The following is a 21,649-nucleotide window of genomic DNA, read 5'->3' as shown; positions in this document are numbered from 1 at the left end:
GTGCAGCAGCCTTTAAGCTCTCTTCTTTCAAAGTTATTTTGCCACTAGTTTGATGCAAAGGGTAAACACAAATAGTAAAACCATTTCACAAAAATAGTGTCAGAACTGTTAGTTGATCAGAGCTTGGAGAAAGCAAATTATTATTAAAAAGGAACCATTATATTAGTAGCTGTGTATTTGAAACTTTTAGGAAATATTTCCATAAACATTTTTAACTTGTGCTCTGTGTGTGGCTTTGTGTGCATAATGTAACACTGTGTAGGAAAAGTTGGAATTTGTTTGTTTTTCTGGGCCTCTATTTTTTGGTATGGAACTTATTTGTGTTTTGTATCATCCTCATTTTCACTCATCCCTTAATGTTAGCAGGAATTTGATCATTGACCAAACATATAGATGCAGGAACCAAAACACTTGTGAACTATAAGGCTTATAAAAATTGACTGCTGGATCAATTTTTGAAGACTTTGATTAGTTTGAGAACATTTCAGGTTTATTGTAGCCATCCTTAACAAACAGTCAAACTTAACAGTGGTTATGTTCATCAGGAAACAAATAAATATTGCTCATAAAGTCCAGCTGCAATGAACTTTTATCAGGCAAATTGCTTCCGAAATTAAACCTGTAATAATCCTTTAAAGGCAATTGCACTTAAACACAGTGGATTTGGATTATATTTCATGATTTTAATGTTCTGGTGTGAACTCAGATTCTTTCCGCTCTTTTGGTACTTGTTACCAAATAACTGCTTTTCTAAATGAACAGACCTTACTATACATTAAAATTTATGGTCAAAATTGAGCTCTTGTGGTGTCTCCTCAGACTCAGACAGGCTTTTTGCCCATATATCAAAATAACTGTTTTGTTTAGTTTTATTTTTTTGTATTTTTTTAATTTGACTGGAGACATTCCCTGGACAGACTCGTCTCTCTAAATGGTCACGGTTTGAATATATTTTTAGGGGGAGCACATACAGTTAGGGTTTTGCAAGGTAATTTTGTTTCTTTGATGATGAAGGATTCCTAAAGAAACCACAAGTCTTAATAAGTAATCCCATGGAACAGAAAAGGTATCAAAAAGAATTGTCTGAACTATATGGTCCGTGTGGCATGTTCAAATCACTATTTTCTTTTGAAAAATATGAATCTGTCAGCATAAAGTTTTGTACTGAAAAAGTTTGCTCTCAATAATTGGAACACTCATCTTGGAAACTTTTCCACTACTTTTATGTAACTGTATCTTATTAAAGAACTGGAGTGGTTTCCAGAGCTTTCCAAAGTCTTTCAAATTCTTCATTGATAAAGACGTCAATATTACTTCTGCTAACCTTATAATGCTTCCCATTTTAAACTCTGTTGACTTGTAGTCTACTTAATTTTTTTTTCATTCATTTTATTATTTTCAGTCCTTCTCTGGATATTCTTTGTCAAGAAAACCGATGAAAATTTTTTGATAGAATTGCCTCTGAGTTGAATTTGAGAAGATAAATTGGTCTGGGGGAAAAAAAATCATGGATAATTTTCTCAAAACTAGTATTGGAGAAATGGCTTAGTCTTAATATCTTTACTTAGTTTTATTTAAGAAATGTATTTTACAAGAGTTTGAGATTAGTTTTTAAGAGGCATGTATTGGTTTGACAGACATTTTTGCCCCACAAATGAATGTAGACATATTTACAAAGAAATAGTGAACTTCCTTGCAAAAAATGCTTGAATTTCAGTTTATTTACTGTCTAGCTACGAGGATTTCAAATAGCCATCACACTCAGCAGGTGGTAAAGATAGTACCTCAGACTAGGATTCAAAATAAGAAAATGTGAAGGCAAAGTGTAGCAGAAGTCATTCCTGCTCTGATAATTCAGGAGCACATAAAAAGACTTTTGAGAGATGGATTGATATTCCAAGATTTACAACTATGGTTGTTTAGCTATTTGTTGTGATTAAAAAATTAAATCCTTTCGTACTTGCCAGTGGATTTTGACAGCTGCATATGTACTTTCTATTTGTCAGATAGAATGGGTAAACAATTTTTGGCGTGTATATTGTTTGCTATGAACCCATTTTATTTATTGTGTGAGATATTTTTGTAGATAAATGGTAAGGTATTTGCCCATTTGGTTAACAGGACATTTTGAAAAGGAATGTAATGAACAAACAATAGAAAAATCACAGATGGCACTGATCATCCAGTGTGTACTCTTCCCAGTAGGAAGGCATGGATATTCATGTAGACATCAATTACTAACTATACGAAGTATAACAAAATGGTGTTAGAATATTCAAGAGAAGGCAAGAAGATGTTTGCAGTAAAATACTTATATTATGGAAGTGGGAATGTTAGAGGGAATGTGCCGTTTTTCCAGCCACTGCTAAGTAGAACTAAAGCTTCAGCTGCTTCTCATCAAGTGCCAAGCAAAAATATGGAGATGGGTCAGAAAGCCAAACCAAAATTATTCATAGAATGTCTTTTCTTAATTTCCAGATATATATGAAGCTTTTAATGCAAGGTGCCTTCCCACATTCTAGGCAGGGAGAATGAGATGCCATGTTGTAGAACCATTGATATATTTTATTTTTTCTGTGAACTCAAATCTTAGCTAAGATTGGATTGATCTGAGACAGTAAAGACTCATAGCTCCTGGCTTTCTGCCAGCACTCTTGTTAAAACATTCGTGGAATTCATGATAAATTTCTTGTACAAGTGTCCTTTTATATCTTGATTCACTAGACTGAGTGTAGGAAGTAAGCGTCAATGGCAAATAACAAAGTAACTATTTCAAAGAGCTGCCACATGCCTTACATTTTTACAAATCGTTATTGACTTGAATTGTTGAGTCAGGGAAAGTGCTTCTCCTGCTGATGTATAACATGGCTATGTGCAGAAGCTGAAATCGTCTTTGTGTTCATGCAAAGTTTCTTGTACTGACTAAAGGCCATAGAGATTTTACAGGGCTATTTTTTTTAAAGAGTTTTTCTATTATGTATTTTACTGTGTGTGAATACCACGTTCCTTTGATGTTCCACAAATTTCATGAAGAATGCAAGACCAAGTAGAACATAAAAGCTATGTAACTTTATTGTAGTTTGACTTCAATTGTGGATTTTTATGAATCCATTCACAAGAAAAAGTGGTAATTATTTTTCCCCCCGCATCTTTGATGCTTTCAGTGGATAAATGATGTGGGGAGAATGTAAAAGGCATGACTTGGAAAATGAGGCTTTCCTTACTTTTTATACTTGCAGTATTTATACAGCGCAAGCAAATACATATTTTCCTATGTCTAGTCCTGCTCAACGGGGATCACAGTTTTAAAAATTGCATTTTGACACAAGAAATATAGATGGGAAGCTTATGCTGAATGAGATAACATTACCTGTATAAACTTTGGCACCTTCTCACTGATATGCAAGTTTATTCTGCAATTTTGGAACTGATGGTAAGGTTCTAATTAGTCTCTAGAGTATTCACGTGGACAATAGATTGCTCATTATCTTAGCAACTTTCCATTAAACTAATTGGCTGTTTCTCATATCGAATGTGGAAACTGAAATGACACATGGTAATTTTTCTTCCAGATGTTGCAACTGCCTATCCAGATAAGAAGTCCATCTTGATGTATGTGACTTCGCTCTTTCAAGCCCTGCCCCAGCAAGTCACCATGGAAGCCATCAGGGAGGTGGAGATGCTGCCACGGCACACAAGGATCACTAGAGAAGAGCACGTAGAAGTACACGAACAGCATTTTTCACAAGAAGTGAGTTTCAGTTTTCTTCTTTCATCTTGCTGTGCTAAAGTGGTTGTTTCCCTGCCTACCCCATGAGTTTGATGTTAAATGGCCAGTGGAAGACAAAAATCCCATGGGTATAATGGGCAAAGTCTCATCCACAGGCAAGTCAGATGTACTTCTCTGCATGTACTTTCATACTGGTTTCCATCTCACACCAAACTGTTTTAAATATTACCATTCAGCAAGTAAGTGCTTTGCACTTCAGTTGTCCAGCATTGTGCGTTTTGATGGTGGCACAACACATCAAAGAAACACATATTTGGGGAGGCTACATTTAAAAGCAGATAGAAACATCCTTACCTTTTTAGAGAATAGATGTTGGTGTTTATCCATAGTCATGATACATTTTTCATTTTTTAGCATTTTATTTAAGATGACCTGCGTTTTAAAATAATCTCTTAGTTTACTGTTGTCCTCTTAAAAAACTCATGTAATAATTGGAATTTATTTATGATTGCAATGTCAGTTTTTGTTTTCACTGAAACCATCAGACAGCCTCTTTTAAAGTGTTTAGTGCATTTTAGGCCTAGATAACTTGTCTGAATTTGTCTGAATCTGTATGGTTGGGTATGGGATGCTCACTCTATTTTAGAGTACTGAGCAGATAAATATTGGCTCTGTTTATTCAAGATGTGACAAATGATCACTTGCTTTTTGAGCCTCTGCTTGTAAATTATAAAAAAGCTTCACTTTACATTGGTATTCTGCTGGTGTGGAGTCCTGACAGTTTGTTGCTTTTGGAAAGGGTGTCAGATTAAATGAGAGGTTTCCTTAATACCGTCCCATTTTGCCTGCTGAATACCAACACTGTCCTTGAAAAACGACCTTCCTGCTTCTTTGTCTTCAGCTGCTCTTGAAATCAATACTTACTTCTACAATCCATGCTCCTACCCATGTGTGCATTCTAATTTATTCGTAGATCACAGTCAGTGTACCCCAGGGACCTTCGCCTTCTCCTAAACCGCGGTTCAAAAGTTACGCATACGCACAGGCGGTGTATGTCACAACCCCTGACCAAAAAAGGAGGCAGGTTCCTCCACAGGTCTGTCAATATTGCAATTCTTTGAGAGAGTTTTGTTAAGCTCGTGCTTGGAGTGAAAGAGCTCGTGCACTTTGCTTGTATCTGATCTTAATGACCTGCTTTTTCCAGGACTTTTCTCTGTCGAGTGTTTACTTTTTTCTGTACATTTCTGCATGGCTGGCAATAGCTGTTGTGCTGATTGTAGGGGATGATTAACATTCAAGCACTGCTGTTTCAGAATCAGAAATTTCCTTCTTTGTTCAGTCATTTTTTAAAATATTACATATATTGCCTTAAAATGTATTAGAAGAACAAATGTAACATAAGCTGTATTTGGCATCTATTATATTACGGCCACAGGTTCAGTTATAGAAAAAAAAAAGAACCGTTGGCTTTCTCTCTTTTTCTTACCCTTCCTGTTAAAGAAAATAGTTAATGATGGCATTTCTCAGAAGGTTACTGTAGTTGGAAAAAAAGGTGAAACAAGTATTAAATTTTAGCCTGTGTTATTGGATTACAACAGTTGGTAATTTTTATCACAAATGGCATCTTGCTGGTACTGAGGTTAAGGGGTTATGTTTGATTTTTTACTTATTTGTTTTATTTTATTTTTACCTTTAAATAGCTGGGGTGGTTTAATAAAACTTGTTTCAAGTAATCCTTATAATGAGAATTTCAGTAGTTGCATTTTTATAACTTTTGACAAGTATGAGACCCAAAGGTCATATTGTGTACTGCAATGTGATTTCCTTTCATTACTTCAGGGAGAAAAGATCTCTGTATATGTGGTGCTACAGTTTGAGTTTGCCTCTAGGTACTTAATTCTGTCTAACATCTAAAAATCTATTGCAAAATTATACTTCTATTCAACACTGTATTCAAATCTACTGTTCAAGTGACAGGTTTTTTATTGAATAATGACTTCTTTTAAATACTCCAGGACAGAAAGCCTGTGCACACAAACATGAGCCCTGCCTACATTACTCTAACATCAAATGTGTTGCAGTGATGAGTCAAACAGCTTTGAAACAAGATGGTTAAAGCAATTGTAACTGTTCTACTTAGACACTATACAGATATTTTAGAGTAATGAAAAGTTATTATACAGGATAGATTTTTTTCTTTTTCTTCAGGTACTTTTATTGTGAACACTTGCAGGTTTTTTCAGCACCTCCACCATCAAAAGTAATGTATAAACTGAAATAAATGAAGTCATTTCTACACAAAGCATGGTTACTGAAATTTACTAAGATATAATATGATTATCCAGTCCTCATCTTGCATTCCAGTTTTCAGATCTCTCCTTCTTGAATTTGGAAGCTTAATCTACTACACCTTCATGCAAAAATTAATACAATATATTATAATTCTGCCAATATGGCAGGAGCTGAAGACATAACCAGAATCTGAGCCAAATTGTGCTACAGCCACAACAGATATTAACAAATGGAAAGCATTTACTTAAGATTCCTTTGGGAAAGCCACCAAGCAAATTCTCATTATAATCAAGATAAACTTGAATTATACATATAATAATTAAGATCCCAAATCAATACATAGATTTATTAGTCAGTGGTTAGGGTTTTTTTTGCCTTCAGCTATGTAATTCTTAAAGAAGAGCTGTTGTTAACCTGTTAAAGCAAGTTTATAATGCTGGTTAAATAGTGGCTCATAATGTTTTCTCCAGATACATGGAGCAGGTATAACTTAATCCCATCTATTTTAACTAAATAAAAAAATATTATTTCCTTTTCATTTCTTAGAAGCATTTAAATTTTCTGCCAACTATATTATGATTTTTGGATACCTTTGTAAAAAATGCAGTTGCCTTAAGCTTTTCAGGAAAATCTCATTCTCTAGGGGACTGCAATAAAGAAATCAGGAGAAATTAAACTTTTTTTTTTCTTGGATTTTGTAAAGTTTAAGAAGGTAACTTTAATTTCCATCTAGTTATCAAAGAAAGGTTTATTAGATTTAGTTGACTGTTGCCTGCCAATTTCCATGGTATTTTTGGTGCTGTCATAGAGAAGCAATTTTCACTAAGTATTTTGGTCTTTTGTTAAAATCATGGAATCATTCTTTTTTTCTCAATCTCTGCAAAGTTTCTGCTTATAGGACTTGAATATTATAATTTCCCCAAAACAGTCATAATTAAATAAGGCCTCTTTCCAAAGATTTTGATCATGATCCTTCAAATTTGACCAAATATGGCTTTTGATACATGGCATACATTTGCTTCGTATGTCAGTTGTCAGAAATTGTGAGAGAGATGAATTGTGATTCTCTGTGTTCCATATTGGAAAGAAGGAATAACATTTCCTTTCACAGCATCATTTGTCAAAGTTTTTCTCTTCTATCTTCTACCCTTGTCTTTTCTTTTATGTCACATTTCACCTCATTTCTCTTTCCCCATCTTCACTCTTCCTAGTAGCTTCACAACTTGTGTGCCTTCAAATTCACCCTTCCTTTCTGAATTCTTTCTCTGTCACTCAGGAGGGTACTTGCTTGACCTTGCAAGTATTTCCATTGTGCAAATTGTGGCCAGAACAAGTTTTGCTTTTTTTAACTGTGACATTCTTCAAATTCAAGGGCAATCATTGCTCTGCAAACCTGTTCACTCAGTGACTTGTTCAGCCAGAAGTGCTTCACCACTTCTGGTTGAACCAGTGAAACATTTTCAAATGCCAGAGGTAACATGAAGAACAGTTTTTCTGCTAAAATTCTAGAAAGGTTTTCCTCCTTTACCTCATTTACTTAGACAGTTTTCATAAACTCATGAAGCTCTTGGAACAAGACTCTACTTCTCAAACCTGAATCCTTGAATTTCCTGAATGAACACTAAAAAAGGTCCAACAGAAAATATTTATGTTTTCAGTGTTTATATGGCAGTTAGTGCTTGACAATTACAGAAGTCTTGCCTGAATTTGCAAGTCTGTATTTTGTCTTGTATGTGTTCTTGTAATAAGGCTTCACTTAGAAATATCCAGCTTAATGTACAAATAAAAGGATCCTCGAGTAATTTTCTGAAACATTTCAAAATCCTAATTTAAAGCTACTCATTGTCTTCTGTTTATATTTTTGAAAGCACTGGGGTTTGTGTTATTGATTTATCTCATTGAACACCTGACCAAGAAGAATGCTATGTTTACTTTACATTTTGGTTTATAAGATCTGTTCCTAGTATTGATCCCAGGAAAATCTCCTATCTCACTGCTTCCATTTTTACTTGTTCTACAGGTCTTTTAAATTCCTTGGGGGTGGTGACTCTACCACTTCTCTAGGCAAACTGTTCCAGTGCTTGATAACCCTTACAGTGACAAAATTTTTCCCATTGTCCAGTCTGAACCTCTCCTGGCACAACTTTAAGCCATTTCCTCCTCTTCTATCACTTGTTATGTAGAAGAGGCCAACCTTCACCTCACTACAAACTCTCTTCAAATTGTTGGAGAAAGCAATAAGGTCCCCAAGTTTTCCCCCAAGCCTCCTTTTCTCCAGGCCAAACACCCCCAGCTCCCTCAGCTGCTCCTCATCAGACCTGTGCTCCAGACCCTTCCCCAGCTCTGCTGCCCTGCTCTGCACTCACTCCAGCCCCTCAGTGCCTTTCCTGCAGTGAGAGGCCCCAAACTGGACACAGGATTTGAGGTGTGGCCTCACCAGTGCCGAGCACAGGGGGACAATCCCTGCCCTGGTCCTGCTGCCACACTATTGCTGATCCAGGCCAGGTGCCTTTAGCCTCCCTGGCCCCCTGGGCACACCTGGATCATGTCCAGCTGCTGCTGACCAGCACCCCCAGCTCCTTTTCCTCCAGGCACCTTTCCAGCCACTCTGTCCCAAGCCTCAAGACTTTCCTGGGGTTGTTGTAACCCAGGTGCAGAACTTGGCACTTTGGCCTGTTAATCCTCATTCAATTGGCCCATCAATCAGCCTGTCCAGATCCCTCTGCAGGGCTTTCCACCCTCCAGCAGATCAATATGCCAACCCAACTCGGTGTCACCTGGAAACTGAGTGAGGGCAACCTCTATTCCTATTGAAAAAACAGTGCTGAAAAGATAAGCATTGAAAACATGGGGATGAACAAAATCTGTGAGTATTTTGAGACTGGTGCTTCTGTAAATGAGCTTCTGACAGGTCCTGTCAGAAAGGTGAGTCTGTGAGTTTAGCTGCCTTAAATTATCTATTCAAAATCAAGCCCATTGATCTCCATGATTGTTGATTTTTGTTCTTTTTGCAGGAGTTATGTTTTCTTCATTCCACATTGTATGAAGTGCAGCTTGTGTGCAGAATTACTGTTTAAACTTCAAACTGACAAGCTTCAGTGTGTTTGAATTGAAATAATTTGAGATGAAGTAGTGGTAAATAGGGACCATATTTGCTAGCCCATCATGATGTGATTTGGGTCCTAAGAACTAGGGGCTTCACCTCAGGCTTCAACCTTGTCTTTATTATTTTCTGAGAAACTCCTAACCATCCAATCATTACTTGTGTTTTCCAGAAGTATTGTAATGCAGTTTTCTTGTTTTCTGGATTTTTTTAATGTGAATCTTACCCAGTTGCACTTTGTAAGTCAGTTCATACTTATAATAATTAACTTGAAAAGTCACTAAAAGCTCCTTATAAAATTAAATTGAATTTATTCCCACAGCACAGAACCCTTCTGGCAGTCTTGCCCTTGAGAATGGTGGTTTTCTAGACCCTTAATTTGCCTCACTCTTGGTCTCCTGCCAACAATTTAACTTCTTTAAAACTGCTGTGAGACCTCCTTTCTGGGACTCTTCAGGATTCATCTGTGCCACAGAATTTACAGATGGTACAGCATCACAGGATTGCTTTATTGCTCTCCTTTGTACTAAACCAGATATTTCTTTTACTTAGAAGCTGTGATCTTAATGCTGTCCTGTTTACCTTATGGTGTAGTCCTCTTTTGGAGAGGCATCAGAAGACAGTTAAATACAGACAAATAGAAGTTTAGTTCCAAATTTTTGGTAGTATTTTTAATGTAAGATATTTATCACATAGAATATCCCACTGTGTCAGCATTGGAGAGATTTATGGCATAATTTAAAGTGGAATTTGGGAAACTGCAGAAATACTGAATTATCTGCACATTTAGTCACTAGATCATGATGGATATAATTTGGGCAATGTCATGGTTTGGGCCTGGCACAGAGCCAGTGCCCCCATGAGAATACCCTCTCCCTGGTGTCTGCTGTGAGATGTGACCAGGAATAAGCAAAGCAGGCTCCAGCTTAAACATAAAGAAAACTTTATTACCTAAACTACAAGAAAAGAAGGAAAAACCTATAAGGGAAAAAAATTGAAAACCTTACAAAAAAGCACTTTCCTCCTCCCCACCACCAAAATTTCCCAATCCGATACATTGCCCCAAATCACCAAACTGCCCAGTCTGGCACCACCCTTTAGGATATTCAAACTTCAGTCCATGAAGAGGAGAGGAGTCCTTCTTGCACCATAGGCTTTCCCTGGAAACACACTGAAACCTTGTGTGCTTCCATGTCACTCGGCACCGCCCGGAAAGTCCTTTTGCCGCTTGTGACATCTTCCTTCCATGCCCAGTGCTCTCACCACTGTGCACGGACCAGAGCTGCTTTTAGGGTTGTCTTTTAAGGATGCCTTGTCTCACTCCAAAAAGGCACAGTCTCTGCTTTGGGACATCTGCCCCCCATTTTTTTCCAACCCCCTGGGGCCGAGGGGTCCCCACAATGAACCCTCCTGGTTCTGAGGCACTGCCTCCCCCTAAATGCAGTCTCTGTGTTACAGGAATAAAACTGAGTCTATAGCTACACAAGAAAAGTCCAGACAAAATGCCACTCCAATCATCTCTCCCCACTCAGCCAGTCTTCTCCACATCCCTCGGGCCTAGTTCTTGGTTTTTTCATTTCCTATCTTTCTTCTTATTCAGCTCTGAGGAGGATCAGCATTTTTGCGAGGTCCCAATCATGAAAGAAAGGGTTAAAAATTCAGTCTCTGCCTGTCGCAGAGCTCCGGCAGTCCCACACTCACTGCTGCTCCGGCCGGCACCTCCTCGCTGCATTCCCCCCCCTTTTCCTCCTGGGCCGGCCGCTATCAAATTCAGACACCAGCTCTCCTCTCTCTCTCTCCTGGGGGGGAGATTGGCTGCCCGATGGCTGTCTCTTGGGGCTCTTCTACCCTTCCATCCTCAAGGGCCTCCTCACCCCCATGTCTGTCCAGGCCCAGGCCTACCACATGGCTGCCCCTCCCCTGCCCAGCAGCAGCGGCTGGACGGGGGAGGGAGATCCGACTTCCTTCCCTCGAAGTCCCACGAGAAACTCCCAGGGCCGAAGCTCTGGTTTTTAACCCGTGTGTGTTCTCAGAGGTGTGTCTAAACCCCACCGGCCACATCAGGCGCCAACATCAAAATCTGAGCACCCATTGGTTTGACCACAGCATCCCAGAATTCCCACTCCTTCCTGGTCAAACCAGCACAGGCAATGAGTATAATGATAGTCTCAGGTGTTATTCTCATTTAAATAGAAACTTTCAGAAAGCTATGAACTGTTTTAGTAGAGCTAAATAAAATCCCTAGAGTTCAGGCTAGGCATAATAAAATAGCAAAATTTGCCATCAGAGGTCAGAACAAGCAGAGATGGAAAAATCAAGCTAAGTGCAAGTCTTCTGGATTTCTTAGGGAGCTCTCCTGGATGCCATGTGTTCAAGGAACAGTTTGAAAAATGATGACGCAGATATTTTCAAGTGTGTTTATATATGTTTTATAGTTTCAATAACAGTCTGGAAAATAGATGGCTTCTTGTCTGAGCCTGGAGGTCTGTCAGGATGACAGTTGTTTCCTGTCACTGCTTTGTGTGTAGCCACCAGCAGCAGTTCTAACTCATTTTGTGTGTGTGGTTTGTTTTTGTTTGGTTGTTTTGGTTCTTGTGGGGTTCTTTTGGTTTTGTTTTGTTTGAATGTTTACTGTAGATTCTTTTTTGAGAGGCTTTGTTGTAAAAAATGTTAGTACTCTTATGGGTAAAGCGATAACTTGTAGTGGTTCTAGTTTGCAATATATCAGAGCTTTTAGTCTACTTTATTTCACACACTCATTCATTTGGTTTCCCCCACGCTGAGTTCATGAGGTTTCAACTTCCTTGCTGGGGCAGAGAGGTTGCTGCTGGTCCAGCTGTCAGGTTGAGCTCTGCCACTGCTTTGCATTCACAGATGTTGGATAGCACTGCCCAAAATTCTTAGGCATCACCTGCTACTTGTCTCCACACATCTGTCTCTTGACCAGCAACAGCACAGGAGGAAATGCTATGAAGCTGCATCAGGGGAAGTTCAGAGTGGACATTAGGAAAGGGCTTTTCACTGAGAGGATGGTCAGTGACATGGTCATAGCCTGTAAGAGTTCAAGCAGAGCCTGGATGTTGTTTCTAGTCATATAATTTAAGTTTATGTTGCCCTGTGAGGAGCAGGAACCAATCCATCCCGATCTCATATATTCTATAATTCTCTGATCTGCAGGATCTTTCTTTTAGTCAGCATCTTTTCCACCTTATTTCCAAATCCCATTCTCTTCCCTGACACAAATTCTTTTCAGGATGCCTCTTTTAGTCAGCAGGTGATCTTTGCATAGCCATGAGACTGCAGCTTTTCCAGTCCAAACAGTCTCTAGGCAGAAGCACAACTCATGATGAGCCTCACCAGGAGTGCTTCTTTCTTCTGCCTCTTCAATAATGGCAGGATTTAGAGCATGCTAAACCATGTCTAGACCATTTGTTAGCAAAACTTACCACCAGTCCCAGCTGCTTGTAGCTGGCAAGTGGCAGGAATCAGCCCAGGAGCTCAGAAGTGCAATTTCAGGCTTTCAGCTGCCTCTGCTCCAAACATCTTTGCACAGCTCTCTAAATCCCTGTGCATGTTCCTGTTCACATTCATTAGTGAAAGTGGGGGTTTTCCACCCCTAATGGGTAATGACAATTCTTTATTTTGTCATAAAAAGTGATTACTTCTGACTTTTCTCTTTTTTTTACTTTTGCATTTTATTGACCTTAAACATACGAGAGAAACCTTTATTTTTAAAAAAAATTATAAGAGAAATCTTTATTTTTATCAACTATAGTTTTTTCCTTAAAGTAGCTGTAAAGCTTGTTGAACAAGGGGCACTGGAAATGCAACATGGAATTTCCCATGTGATCTTTTAGTCTATTCCTTACTGACTGATAAGAAAGGGTAACGTATTTCTCATGAAGTTAAAATTCCTAGATAAAATATATCTGCTGTGTACTCAGATTGTCATAATCATGAGTGTACTTATAACTGGTTGGCAATATTTAAGAAAAACCCCATTTTCTAATAATTAGACTTGATTTGCATTAAAGTGAAAGGTTTCTGTAAAATGTTTTCCTAATAGAAACGTGGAAATGTTATACCAGTCATTTCCTGATTACATTATTGGTGAATGTGTTTTTGAAAAGACAACTGTACATACTTTCAGCAACACACTTTTACCTAGACTGCCTTTTTATTACAGGTTCTCTTTAGGCATTTTTAACTAGCTTCAGTGCTATTTTAAATTCCGTCTGTTTGGGGGTTTTTTTGTTGTTTTTGTGGGTGGTTTTTGTGTTTTTTTTTTTTTTTTTTTTGAAAAGTACACTTAACAAGAAACAAGACAAGACTTTCTTAATTTCAAATTTGGATAGTGATACAGCTGCTTTTTTTTTTTTTTTTAGAAAAGTCTGTTTTAAAAGTTCTAACTTGCACTGAAAATCTGGTCTTGCCAAATTTTAAAACCTTATTAATATGAGTGAGAGCATTCATTTAATTTCACTGAATTTTGCTGTTTCAACTGTTTTGGCCTCTCATTTTGGAAAAGAACCTTTATTTTATGGTTGCTAAATAGCTTAATGTTCAAGGCCTAAAATAAGATATATAGGATAACATTTTAAAATGTTCTTTTAAGTAATTTTGTACCACTGAATCTCTTGAACATAAAGTATGTGTAACGTTTATTAAAGATGGATGTAGATACAGCAAATAAGGACACATTAATTTACTGTGAACATATTTTTTTTTTTTTTATATCCACAATATGTAAAATAGTACATTATTAAATTAGAATCTCCCTTTGGGTCTGTAGATTTTAGGCAGCAGTGCAGAATTTCTTGTATCAGCAGTGGATTTGATGCAAAGGAATGGCTAGATAAAACAAAGGAGATGATGTTGATGAAAATCCTTACTGGTAAACTATTACAGCGACCTGTTGAAGGTCTCCATGGTGAGAGAATGACATGAATCTTGTTTCTTGATCAGAAGGCTGGATTTATTGATATATGATATATAACACATTATGACTATACTAAATAGAATAAAGAGAGAAGTTGCAGAGGCTTCCTAAGCTAAGAATAGAAAGAAAGAAAGAATCCATAACAAAGTTGTGTCCAGGGACTCTGTCCCCAGCTTGCTCCTGTGATTGGCCCTTAATTATAAACATGGGAACATGGACCAATCACAGGTGCATCCTATTGCATTCACAGCAGCCGATAACAATTGTTTACATTCTTCTTCTGGGGGCCCTTGCTTCCCAGAAGCTACAGAAATCTGAAAGAAAGGATTTCTGTGAAAAATGTCTGCGACAGTAAAGAGATTGGTGTTCATTTTTCCTAATCTGAGGACTGAAATTTAAGTAATTTGAGGGTTGGGACAATTTGAAGTACTTATACATCCCCATTTCAAACACTTAAGAAAGGCCTTTCACTTAATGCACACAAAAAAATAAATTTAGTCTGCGATTCAGAAAGCAAGCAATTAACTCTTTGCACCCTATCATTACACCTATTAAAACCTCTGAAATGCAAAAAAAAAAAAAATAGAACTCATCTTTTGAAAAAACTTCTGAAATCAACAGGACACTTTAACACATAAAAGCAATTTAAAGTCATTTTCTAGAGACAAAATTATAGTATCATTGCAAACAGCATTATTGTTAAAATTTTGCTCATCTCTGTATAGCATGTGAACTTTTCAATAGTATGAAGTCTTGCTTCATAATTTTAGATAGTATAACTTTATTTTAAAACTGAGTTTATTAAGAATTTTTCTTACTTATTAATTTATCTAGATTTGACATTAGTAAAATTAAAAAGGAATCAAAGATGAGATTGTCTGGTTAGATGCTAATCTAATAATTTTTTGTGTGTCCCTTTGAGGATTATTAACAACATGAGAAAAAAACCCCAAACCCGTAATCCAAAGAAATTCTGCAATATTGATGTAGCAGCAGCAGCACATTTTACTCCTGTTCTCATGAACAGGAGAGAAAGTTTAGTTTAGAGCCTCCTTGTTCAATGGCTTTGCTGGCTCTCATCAATGAGAGAAGCTCCCTTGTCCCCAACAGTTTCATCCTATTTCTCTGACTTTCTGTGCAGTGAACAGGATACACTCACTTTAACATACAATGGCTTTCAGAGGATTACCTCTGAAACATATGGTGGTTAAACATATATGTATATTATGAATATGTTTAGCATTTTATTTTCCAATTAAAAGTAATTGAGTCTTAATTACAATACTTTTAAATTTTCTGTCCTATCTTGCACCATCACATGGTTGAATTCTATACAGCTAAAATAAAACTGATGAGGGCTTTAAATTAAGATGGCTTTTAAAAATGTGTGCAGAATCTGCACTGTGCCCTTAAAATGCCCAAGTGTAGCTGTAACTTTGAGGAAATGCCTTTGTGTTTTACTCCTGTAGAAAGTGTTAAGACCTCTGTGGAAAAACTTTTGTGCCCCCAGGTGCATGAAATATTCTTCATTGTAAAATCTAGCATATTTTTGCTGTGTTACAAATGGTTCTATTGATTTTGAGAAGCCCAAATCATTGCTCCATGAGAGAGCAGATAACCATTTTTCCTTCTGCCTGTTGTGTTTAACCATTCCATTGGAGTTGTCTGTTTTCAGGCTCTGTCGGAAGTGCTGTGGGTTGTTGGTTCACGTTTGTATGGCAGGGAGATCTGCATGTTTGCCTGAAGCAGTGACCTTTGAAGGCCACATTGCTGATCTCTACTGATCATGAAAATCCTGATATCTTTCTTTCATTCAATGATTTTGATACAATAGAAGCTGTGCCTTGTAATGCTTGTGTAGAACACTCTCCCTCTAAAATACTGCAAAGTGTATTTTGTAGTTTTGGTCTGCATGTACAGATTTTATATCCAAGCATAGAAAAGAAAATATTCTTAGATTTTCTATGTTTATTTCCTGCAGCGAAGGTATATGTCTCTACATACAGCAGTATTAAAGAATTTTGCTTTATAATTTTCTAAGATTTATAATTATTTTATTCAATACTATGAATACAGGTGTGTTAGCCTGTGGTAATCCGTGAGCTAAGGGGAAAAAAGGAATAAATACTAAGTTTTATAGGAAAGGTAGATTTAGGGTGGAGGGTAACAAGCAATTTTTTAGATGTTGAAAATTTATTTTAAAATTCCAGTCCTGAAAGAATAACACATAGCAAAAATAAACCAAACTTCAAAAATATAAAAATTGTATGGAACAACATGGTGTTTGTTGAGAAGGCATTTGTTTTGTTCGGACTTAATTAAGGTATAGCAAAGAAATACATTTTGATGTAATAAATAACTCTTAAAAATTAAAAAGGAAAGTTTAGTTGTTTCATAGGGATGTCATTAAAGCAGAAACAGTCATTTAAGTAAACTGTGAATCATGTAATGAGGTATCAAACTTTAAAAAATAGATATATGTTTTAAAAGAGTCCAAAATGAAATTTTCCCCCCCAAAAAACAAAGTGATTACTTGAAAGCAGTAGCAATCTTTTATGGAAGTAGTTATAAGAACTTTTTGCAAGTAATTTGGAAAGTATAAAAAAAAAAAAAGCTTACCTCTTAAGCATGAATAAGAATAAAAAAAATCTGGTTTAAGTTAAAGCCTAGCTCCCATTAATATATAAATATATGTGTGTTTAGAGGAGGCTGAAACCACAAAAATCATAGACAGGTGAAAGTATGTTATGCAAGTTTTATGTTTGATGTAGGCCATGTTCCAGGTTTATGTGTTCCTACCTTCTTTATTTCTGCTGTAATCTTTACAGATTTCTTTTTAATACTCACATCCTATCTAACATAACAATATTTGCAACTGCTACCAAAAGTGCTTTTTATCTTCATTTGAACAAAATGACAATTGGCTTAAGATCTATTGGTCCAGTATATTGTTTGTATCAGCTTCTGAATTGCCAATTCTTGCATACTAAGGTTGATATTTCTTCACTCTATAAGTAAAACATTTTCCTAACTTTCCTTTTGAGAGGTCTTCTGTCTAGTAGTTTGAAGTGGTTTATGCTTTGTCTGATGGACAACACATATCAATTTTAGTTCTGTGGAGTTTTTTTTGTTTGTTTATTTTTTGTTTTGTTTTTTTTCTTTCAAAAACAAAGCAAATCTAATATCGATTTTTATCTATTTTGTATTCTAATACAATGCTCCTGGAGTACCAACAAAAGAATTTTAAAACGAATTTTGTTGTCTGTCAAAACCAAACAAAAAACATAAACTAGAAAAGGGAGAAGGGGGGAGGTAAGTTCTAAAGATTGCTTTATAAAATAAAATAAATCCCACCATAATTATGTCAGGAGCATCACGTACAGAGAGCAGCAAATTGAGATGCAAGTCAAAGACCGTCAGTGAGATGAGGGACTTCCTAACTTTGAATTTAACAATGGGAACAAAAAATAAAGATTCTACATTTTGTCCATTCTGAAAGGTATTGAGGTATGATAACAATAAATGACTACATGTTTGCATAGGTTTTCCCACTTGAATTTCATTTGCCAAATGAATTACAAAATACAATTACACAGCACAGTATGTGTTGTATGCTGCTCCAGCCCTTCAATGCCATTTTGTTCAGTAGAGATTACCTTTCACAAAGTGTCCTCTAGGCTATTTATATTCAACTACTCACTTCCAGAATACATTCATTTCCTGTCCAATATCTTTGGTCCTAAAAATTACCTTCAGTATTTCTCTGATCTCATTTACTTCTATTCACACTCTTAATCACAGTGCTCTTGTGTCTTCTCCATGTCACCAAGGAAATGCTCTCTCTGTTATGCCATGCCATCTTTTGCTGCTTCTAGTTTTTTCATGGTACTCCTGTCCCTTTTAAGTTCTCTCTTCTGCAATGAGGGCTTAAACCAAGTTTTATCTCATTCATCTTCAGCCTCCTAATTTTCTGTTTTTACTTCTTCTTTCACTCTTTAGCCTTGTTCTTGGTTTGTTTGTTTTTTTTTTCCTTCCCTCTCTGTGAATATACATGATGGCAACTGCAATGAATATGCTATTTAATACCTACAGCTTAGAGCCATGCATTATATTTTAGTGAATATGAGTACATTTATATATGATATGGGGAAGAATAATATTGCTTGGAAAAATTTAACCTGTAAGGCACCTATAATTATTTTCTGCCACATCAGCAATATCAGGAAAAAGTATTTGATAAAATATTTAGAGATTCTGTTTCAACCTTCTGGTAATTATTCAAAGAGCAAAAATAGTTAATTTATTTCTAGAATAATATAGTATGAGTAAATAAATAAATTAATCTCAACAAGTGTGCAATGCCAGAATTAAGAAATTGTGTTTCACTAGATCTCAACTAACAAAGCAAAGGGGAAAGGGGAAGATGAAAACAAGTATTGAAAAGAAAGAAAAAGTAAAAATAAGAATATGGTTTTGAAACAGCACATTTATAATGTATTTTTTAAGCTGACAATTTCAGAATTATTAGTGTCTGTAAGGAATTTTGCATCTACAAAGCTACATATTAGTTTTACATTGTCTCTATAATGGGAATTTAGAAGCTTGTAACTTACTGGTTCATGCCCAACTCTTCAGTAATTGGATGTGACTACATGTGAGTATTCTCACTGACTCATTCTCCACTGATTTGTGGCTCAGAAATTTCTTGACCTGGAGATAGTATATTTTTATTTGAAAGTCTTCAGTAGATTTTTATCCTGTTCTTCTATCCATTTACTGCTCCCTGTAAGCATTTAAGAAAGTTTTCTAAATAGCTTTCAGTATTCCAGAAGGGCTTCTTCCTAGTTCCCATTCTTATCTTTTGGAAGTATTTTAGTAATTTCTGTATTTATATCCAATTTATAAACCTGAAGCTCTGCATTCTGGAGAGGAGGAAAACCCCTTTGTGATATGATTGGTTATAATTTTGACTTATTCACAGCTTTTGATTTATTATTCAGAACATGTAGCTACAAGAAAGGTAGTTACACTACAGAATTATTAAAAAAACCCACATATTAAATTACTTGATCATTTTCTGTAACAACCTTTTGGTTGGTTTTTAATTTTAAATTGAAAACATATTCATTGCAGTGGTTTCCATTGAAGAATAAGAACTCCTTTAATAGAAGCTAAAATACATTTTGGGAGAGTTTAAATACAAAATGGATAAACTGCATAAGAGCCATGAATGGGATATTCATCTTCAAGGAAAGTTCGCTACTGAGATTTTAGATGACATTGCAAAACCACCTATTTTAATAATTCCTTCCAACTCTAATAGCACAATTCAACAAATGCTGTTGAATACTCTGAAATCTCCAGGACCTCAACCTCAGCTTCACAGAATCTGTGTAGTATATTCACTAATTGGCTCTTGCCTCAGAATCTTTATTTCTCAAAAGAAAAAAATATCTTAGACGTGTATCTTGTTGAAGTTAATTGCTGAGGCTGTTGATGCTTTTGAAGGCATTTTGATATTGCACTATGTGAAAACATAAAAAGAGTTTTGAAGTTAAATATTTTTATTGAGAAGATGGGAATGTCTTTTATGCTATGGGATAACACAGATTTTGCTGACAGCAATGGCAGGAGAGAGAATAGGGAGAAAGAAAAGGAAGAAATAAGAACTGAATGGGATGCTGAAAAGAGAAGGCTACTTTTTCTTCCAGAATGATAGAAACACATTTATACATTTTCATAGTTTTTTGAACTATAAAGCTGTAGAATTCACTATAAAATATATGTGAAAATAGAAAAAACAAAACAAGACAAACAAAAACACCCAGATTTTTTTTTTGCTTTTGGCCTGCATTTCTGTAATATTAATCTTGAAATCTCCATTTGTATTTTAGTAGGATACCTTTTGATATTTGTTTCTTGATTTTTCTGTTGGCAGAGAGAAGTGGGGTGCAGTCTGTATTTCTATCTCAATCTCTTGTATGATATGCTAAAAAATAATTCAGTACATTTTTGGACAATCCATTTGCATTTCTCTTAGCTAAGAAATTATTCACCTCTTTCCATTCAGGTTTTCTGTTTATATTTTTAATAGTTTTTCTCCACATGGAGGTTTTGATAATGCAATTTAGAACATAGAACATTTCATAGAATGGTTTAGGTTAGAAGAGGTGTTAAAGATCTTTAAGGACCTTTAAATGTCTTTCTCAGAGCAGTCTCCTTCAAAATGGGTGCTATTTTAGTCATTACAACATTTAGAATTTGCATTTTAAAATTAAATAAGTATGGCCATTGTCTATTCAATCTTGCGTATTTTTCATGCTACTGAATTATTCTGTGACCACAATTCAAATTTTGAGGTGGTCTGATCATATTGGTGGATAAAATTACCTTTTCCTTTTTTTGTCTGTGTCTATGTGACAGTACAAAACACTTAAATAAGCTGAATGTGCTGGTCTGGAGTTACATTGTTGGTAGCACTACTGGGAAAAGGCCCCAGGCTTCTTGACCTGTAGTATTTCATCAGGGCCCAGTTACCATTCACTCTTGGAGAGTTCTGAGAAGAGTCATTAGTTAATACTGAAAACTTATCCTGAGGTGAAAATTTCACCTTTCTTTTTGTAGAGTGGGGTCTAATTTATGTATTATGTAGAGGCCAAATGATCTCACAGTCTACTGCGTGACATGACAGCACCTGAAATACACTTCCCCTTAAAATGTGCCCAGCTCTGTCATCAAGAAAGGGAAGGTTTGAATAATGGTGGGTAGATGAGCCCTTTCAACAGGAAGAAATCATAATTTTGTTGTAGATTTATGGTGAAAGTAATTCAATTCAGTCACAGTCAGTGACTGGTCAGAGCCATGGTTCATAATTGCTTGAATAGGAAGTGCTTTCCTTAGAAAGGCAAATACTGGTGTCTTGTCATCAGCAATGCTACAAACAGCAATTCATTTTTATAAGCAGCAAAACTCAGCAAAATTAAAACCCATAAATAAACAGAGGCTGAACGTTTTCCCTGGAGACTTTATGAAAGCAGCATGTTTTGCTACACTTTGAGTCAAGTAGCTACTAAGCAAAACATTATTTGATATTTCTCCAAGTACAGGTGTGTTGAAGAAAGAAAGCTGAGGGGAAAATCTTTCTGCAAAGCACTGACTCACTTGACCATGTGTTCAAAATGAAAAGTTTTCTACTTTTTAGAATGTTTGATCATTATGGGCAGCTGGCAGCTTTGATTCCTGTCTCTTAAGTCTGAGCACCATCTTAACTGTCCTCACTATTTCCAGTCTAAGTCTCTTCCCCAAGCCAGTTGATTGCAGATTTTTTTCACTGTCTTTAAGTTGTCTTAAGCTAACTGCCCCACTTGAGTCCCCAAGGTGCAACGTTTTGCTTTAATGCCAATAAATTCTTAGTCTCTTTCAGTCTTTATTTGTACCAGCTGTACCTGTGTAGAGTAGTCGACAAAATTAATTTTCTTTTATTGCTTTCCTGTCAATAGTTCCAACCTTTTCCTTCCTTTGTAATGAATGTACTTTCATCAATACTGCCTGGCTCTGCCTTTTCTCCTCAGCATATACATTGCCT

General features: G+C 36.2%; 1 protein-coding gene across 2 annotated transcripts in view; it reads left to right on the top strand.

Annotated features, from left to right (window-relative positions):
• The window catches only part of DMD (dystrophin), a 1,160,174-nt gene that overhangs the window by 422,670 nt on the left and 715,855 nt on the right, over positions 1-21,649 (top strand). For both annotated transcript variants that reach the window (XM_059491405.1, XM_059491401.1), the window contains exons 8-9: positions 3,573-3,751; positions 4,704-4,826. In XM_059491405.1, coding sequence (XP_059347388.1) covers positions 3,573-3,751; positions 4,704-4,826 — 302 coding nt within the window. The remainder of the gene's footprint in view (positions 1-3,572; positions 3,752-4,703; positions 4,827-21,649) is intronic.

This window comes from Ammospiza nelsoni, chromosome 2, assembly GCF_027579445.1.
Source record: "Ammospiza nelsoni isolate bAmmNel1 chromosome 2, bAmmNel1.pri, whole genome shotgun sequence".
Taxonomy (NCBI): Eukaryota; Metazoa; Chordata; class Aves; order Passeriformes; family Passerellidae; genus Ammospiza; species Ammospiza nelsoni.
Note: the sequence above shows the minus strand (reverse complement) of the source record. Positions and strands in the feature narration are given on the sequence as shown.